The sequence below is a fragment of the Cryptotermes secundus genome, unplaced genomic scaffold (assembly GCF_002891405.2).
Source record: "Cryptotermes secundus unplaced genomic scaffold, Csec_1.0 scaffold1079, whole genome shotgun sequence".
Lineage (NCBI taxonomy): Eukaryota > Metazoa > Arthropoda > Insecta > Blattodea > Kalotermitidae > Cryptotermes > Cryptotermes secundus.
In genome coordinates, this window is record NW_019720729.1 from 570618 (window position 1) to 576799 (window position 6182).

Consider the following 6182-nt stretch of genomic DNA (forward strand, 5'->3'; position numbering starts at 1 on the left):
TCTTTGCTCCTTGTCCCAGACGATTTGGGTCTTTCAATAATTTTTTATCTTGATTCGTCTTTTTATCTCCCATTGACAACTTCCCACTATGAATTGATCACCCTTGATTTCGTCCCCTGCCAGTTTGTCCAGTGATTGAGATTAGCTTGATCTAAGGGACCCAACTGTATAGGATACATAAGAACCCTCCTTACCTTTTAATTTTTTTCCCATTTTTCCCCCCTTTTTTTACCTCCATTTTACTTACCTGAGGACGGTAGCAGAACCAGCTTCCGAAACGTCGTGATTCAACTGACTGGGACGATGGATACAGTCCAGAATTTTAGTTTTAAAACAGAACCACAGCATGGTAGGCATTAATCTTCCTTTAAAGAGAAGCAGTATAAAGATCGCGAACCAGATTGGTTCTAGATTTAACAAAGTTTTAAACCAAGACTTGTAAATAGTATAATCATTTATAAATATTTTAATAAATTCATGCACATTGCTGTAATTGTTAAAGGCTAATATTTTATATTCATGACGTTTTAATAATAGTGTCTCTATGTATAGATAATGACCAATGACATTGTAATAGTAGTTTCCACATGTACTGATATGTCCTTCTGAAGATGGTCACTTCGACCAAAACATGTAAAGGATGAAAGATAAAGAAAAGGAAATACATCTGTCAGTCATACTGGACAGCATTAATAATCTTTTATATTGGTTCTAAGTATCATATCCAACCAAGGTCAAAGAAAAACGAGCAAGAACAAGCAAAATATTTCACTTCCAGAATGCTCTTTGAGTATGCAGTTCTTTCGTCTGTCATTATGTGGCAAATTCAGCTTACAGTACCTTTCGTTACTCTCTAGATCACTGTCTCTTCATTTCTTATTGTGACTCACTGTAAGCCACTTATTTACTGATAAAAGTGGCTCAGCTGGGATGTAAGCCAGCAGCAGAGTTAATGTGAGTGAAATTGTTGGTAAGAATGTGTTTAAGATTCAGAAATTTTGGAAGTGTTAGTGTAGTAGAAAGTAATCTCCTATTTAAGATTTGAGGCTTTCACGGCGGTGACTATGAAGAAAGCAGCCTTCTGGGATTTGGCACCGTGTATATGTGGTGTTAACCGACGTTTCGGAGGAACGTATCGCCTCCATCTTCAGGGTAGAAGGAAAAATATAAGAAATCCGCAAGTGAAGAGACCATGAGAACTGGTAAAAGCAGACTGCTTTTACCGGTTCTCACGGTCTCTTTGCTTCTTCATAATCTGCTATTGCTTGCAGTTAGATTTGACATTTAAGTATGTTTTACTTTTGTTTATAAGTTGAGTTGTACCATTTCTTGCAGGTTCTACAAAGTTCTGGACACTTGTATCACATCTTCAAGTATCCGTGCACTCTCAGAATGTGAAAGGCTGCCCCTTGAACTTTGTGAGAATACTGAATGGAGCTCCCTTGCCCCTGACCCAAAGTCTCGAATCACCCTGGTGAATCTGACCACAGGACGTCTAAACAGGCAAGCTGATAATCGGTAGTTACTATGTATTTAAGTTTAGAGATATGAGAACAGTAAAGGTTTTGTTAGTGTTCTAAGTTTTAATTGTATTATGGTATGATCATAGATCATTTCGTTGACTGTGAAATGAGATGCTTACTAAGTTTCAGTACATCCAGAAATTATGAATTGGAGGGAAAGAATGTCATATGCTTAAACCATTAGTGTATTTTATGTTACATGTGATGAGATGGCTCAGTCATTATACTGACTAGAAATTGAGGAATTGTGATTTGACTCCTTGCAGGGGCAAGGAATTTTCTCTCTTTCACAGCATCCAAACTGGCTGTGGGTTCCACCTATCCTCCTCTCCAGTGTCGGTATAGGGACCTCTTTTTCCAGAAAGAAAGTGACTGCACCATGAAGCTCTCCACCTTCTCCACCTAGTACTGAGGTTAAGAATGAGTGGAGTTATACCTGCATTCCCAAATACATCTTCATGGCACAGTGCTTAATTAAGAAGAGAGGCAACTTCACCTGTGCAGTAAATCTGTGTGGATACCAGGGTTCGTTTACCTGGAGTAAAGTGGCTGATTTATGAAGGCAGCTGTTCATTTCCATCTAGTGCCGAAGTTAAGCATGTATGAAGCTACATCCATTGCCCCATATGTTTTCATGGTGTATTGCTTAATTATGCATAAGGATGCCTAACCTTTACTTTACCAGTATGTACCAGTGGAAAGCTTATTAGATTCATTAATGTTGGAATTCGTGACCAGTTGCTTTTAATTGTTTGAAGGTAATAGGTGCATCGTGAATCATCTAACTTATGCCTAAATACTTCAGTTTCTCTGACAGCAACTTACTGAAGTCACTCCAGATTCTAAGTTATGAAAGCAGGTCCAGGAGAATGTAGGCAAAATGGACTGAGTAACCATTGCACTTCCCTGGGCCCTTTTGACTGCCACTTCGTATCATCCCAGATTTAGGAGAAAAAAAAACAATAAATGAGTTAGTGATACTAGTAGGACCCAGTGGGTATGTAATTATCAGACACAGTACAGACAGTAACAGAGCTGTGATATGCACAGTTGGTCCTTATATCTTTACCAGAATGACACTTTTTTTGGTGTGCTTCTTAATTCACAGTATGATAGGTTACAGAGATAAGGCATGACAATGAAAGAGTGGCATAACAAAATATAAAATAGAACCCTGACAATTAGTCCAAGGGTAGGGGCTAGATGAAAATACAAATATAAGCCAGGGACACCTGCCAGAGGTCAGTAAACCAAATAAAAACATGGTCAAGCTGGAGATTTAGAATACAGGGCCAACGCAGTTTACACAGCCACATGCTCACCTCATGACACCCAAACAACAGACGGTTTGTCTAGCCATCTTAGAGGGTTTACCACAGCCAGAGTAGTTGCTGAATGTCTGATCATAGCAATGGGAAGAAGGAGACAGAAAAAGAGGTGAGAGAGAGAAAACATGGGGTGCCTTTTGTTTCAGGAAGTAGTGATGAAATAATGTCAGGAAAAGTTGGATGAATTAAAATACACTGTACGTGTGTGGAACATAGTGCTTTCACGAGTCTTCCATTTATTAGAAAAAGTGGAAACGGATATATAAAAAAAATAAGCATAAATGTTGCCAACTTATGATGATGATATGATTACCAATCCAACATGACCTCCTAATCTCATCACAATCATAAGTCAACAATCAAGTAAAACATAATATAATTAACTATGCAATCAAATTCAACTTGCGACGAAAATACTCAGTTTTTGGACCTGGCAGAGCTTTGGTCAACAAGTCTGCCATCAATTCTTCACTCTGAATATAATCAAGTTTCACTTTACTTTTCTTTATGGCTTCTCTGATAAAATGATGCTTTAACTCTATATGCTTAGTACGCTTACTGAATCGCCTATCCTTACTTAACATTTGGGCTGACTGATTATCATTAAAGATTACAGGTACTTTCTCTTCATCCATCAATTCTAGTACAAAGTTTGATAAGTAAATCCCTTCTTTAATACCTTCAACCAGTCCATTCAGTAAATCGTGTAAACGTACACACTCTCTAGCGGCATCATTCAGCCCCTTGTACTCAGCTTCAGTACTTGACAATGATAACGAATCATGTTTCCTGCTTTCCCAAGAAATTACATTACCACCCAATTTGAAAACATATCCAGTATACGAGGTCTTGTCAAGAGGGTCATTACCATGAGCTGCATCAACATATCCACACAAATCTAACTTTGCTGTGGTATTCTTTTGGAACGTTAACTTAGTGTCAACAGTCCCTTTCAAGTACCGTAGTACTCTCTTGGCAGCTCGGACATGCACTTCTCCATAGCAAGTGTTAAAACGAGATAACAAACTTACAGCATGAATTATGTCAGGTCTGGTACAAACTCCGATGTACATGAGACATCCTACTAGACTCTGATACGGAAAACTAGTATCACATACACCCTTCTCCAATTGGGTCCCTGTAACTAGAGGAGTTCACGCTGGTTTGCTGTCTTGCATGCTAAACTTATCTAGGACATTCCTAATATAGTTGCTCTGATCCAAAGTGATTACATTGTTCGATCTTTCAACTCTCATCCCTAGAATATTCTTAGCTGCACCAAGATTCTTCACTGGGAACTCATTACTTAGTGCCTTCCTAAGCTTTTGCATTTCTACAGTATTACTGTAAAAGACAAAGATTCAACCACATAAATGGCTACTATTACAACACCTTTCTCACTGGACTTCGTATATACACAGGGTTCGAATTCACACTGTCTAAAGTCATATTTACACAGTTCAGAATGAAGTTGTTCATACCAAATTCGTGAAGATTGCTTAAGACCATACAATCCTGTTCTCAATTTGCATACTTTACCTTTTACATCCGTAGCATTTAGCCCATAAGGCGGAACCATATACACATTCTCCTTAAGAGGGCCATGCAGAAAGGCGGTTACAATGTCCCAGTGATCTATTTTCCAATCTAACTGAATAGCTAAAGAAAGCAAAAGTCTCAGTGTGGAGTACCTTAGTACGGGAGAAAATGTTTCTGTATAATTAAACCCATAAGTTTGTGTGAATCCTTTGGCCACTAATCGTGCCTTGTGTTTTGTAATTTTGCCTTCACTATCGTGTTTAATTTTAAACACCCACTTATTACCCACAGCCTTTTCTCCTGGAGGAAGGTTCACTAAGTCCCACGCTTTATTGCTTTTCAAAGCGTCAAGTTCTTCATTTATCGCTTCAATCCACTTGTCACTATCAGCACACTTCAAGGCTTGCTCAATGTCCTCAGGTTCCTGGTCACACTGCACTGCACTATACATGACATGATCAGGAAAAACTCTAGGTGTACGTTTGCGTAATGGATACCTTCGGACTTGTGTGTCCTCACCAGATTGGTTCTGATGAGATCCACCTTCTTCCACTAACTGGATGTCATGGTCCTCACTGTCTACGGTGGTAGTGCTTCTGCTGTCCTCAGAGCCTGACTTATCTTGAACATTCGCCTCCTCCATATCATCTGGATCCTTTGAATGGAACTCACTAACTACGGGCAAAGGATCTGGGGTTGGCTTGCTGTCATCAACTAATTTACCTGGAAACCTATTCTCAAAGAAAACAACTGTTTTGGCAATTGTGAGATTACCCTTGTGGTCAGTGTCCAGCAATCTGTAGGCCTTGCTGCTCTCACTATATCCCACAAATATTTTCTTCTCACCCTTTGGATCCAGCTTCCTTCGCTTCTGTTTTGGGATGTGTGCATAAGCTTCACAGCCAAAAACCCTTAAATGGCTGAGACTTATCCTTTTCTGCCTCCAAAGTTCCTCAGGTATTTTTCCTGACACTGCCTTAGATGGACACCGGTTTCTTACATAGATTGCAGTGTTCACTGCTTCTGCCCAATATCGCTTGTGTAAACCAGCTCCTTCCAGTAAGGTTCTTGCGGTCTCGATTACAGTCCTGTTGGAGCGCTCTATTCTGCCATTTTGTTCAGGACAGAAAATGACTGTTCTTTCATGCTTTATTCCTCTCTCAGTTAGAAACTCATTCATCTATTTACAGAACTCAGTTCCATTATCAGTATGAATGTACTTCAACTTCTCACCTGTTTCGATTTCTGCTCTCAGAGTGAATTCTTTGAAGTGTTTAAAGACGTCTGATTTTGTGGCGAGAAAATATCCAAACATTTTTCTTGAATAATCATCCTTCAAAAGTAGTACATACCTGGAACCACTGAATGATCTTTCTTCTAAAGGCCCACAGAGATCTGCATGAACCAATTCCAGTCTCTTACTTGATCTTGACTCACTCAATGGGAAAGGCTGTCTTGCCAGTTTGCCAGTTACACATGGGATACAATCCAACTTGTTCTCAGAATCCGGAAAATTCACTCCACAATCAATTTTTCTTAACTTCAACATATCAGCTGCATTAAGATGGACCAGACGTTGGTGTCATAAAGCTGGACTCTGTATGTTCGCCCTGTTTGCTTTAGGTTGGCTAATAGCATAGCACTTCAATTTGTCCTCAACTTCTAGTTCATAAATTCCACCCACGTCCTTGGCTGTACCAACTATTGTTCCTGTGACTCGACATCCTTTGCTGTTAAATATCTGACACCCTTTATCTGCAGAGAAAAACATACAGTATCCCTTTTTCACAGT

The 6182-nt window shown here is 39.4% G+C and overlaps 1 protein-coding gene across 3 annotated transcripts in view; it reads left to right on the forward strand.

The window, feature by feature from the left end:
• LOC111872948 (xylosyltransferase oxt) overlaps window positions 1-6182 on the forward strand; it is a 70998-nt gene that overhangs the window by 54396 nt on the left and 10420 nt on the right. For 2 of the 3 annotated variants that reach the window (XM_023867271.2, XM_023867280.2), the window contains exon 15: window positions 1336-1503. In XM_023867271.2, the coding sequence (XP_023723039.1) occupies window positions 1336-1503 (168 nt within the window). Of the gene's footprint in view, window positions 1-1335; window positions 1519-6182 lie in introns of all 3 variants that reach the window. The other variant, XM_023867261.2, reaches the window with a different exon arrangement.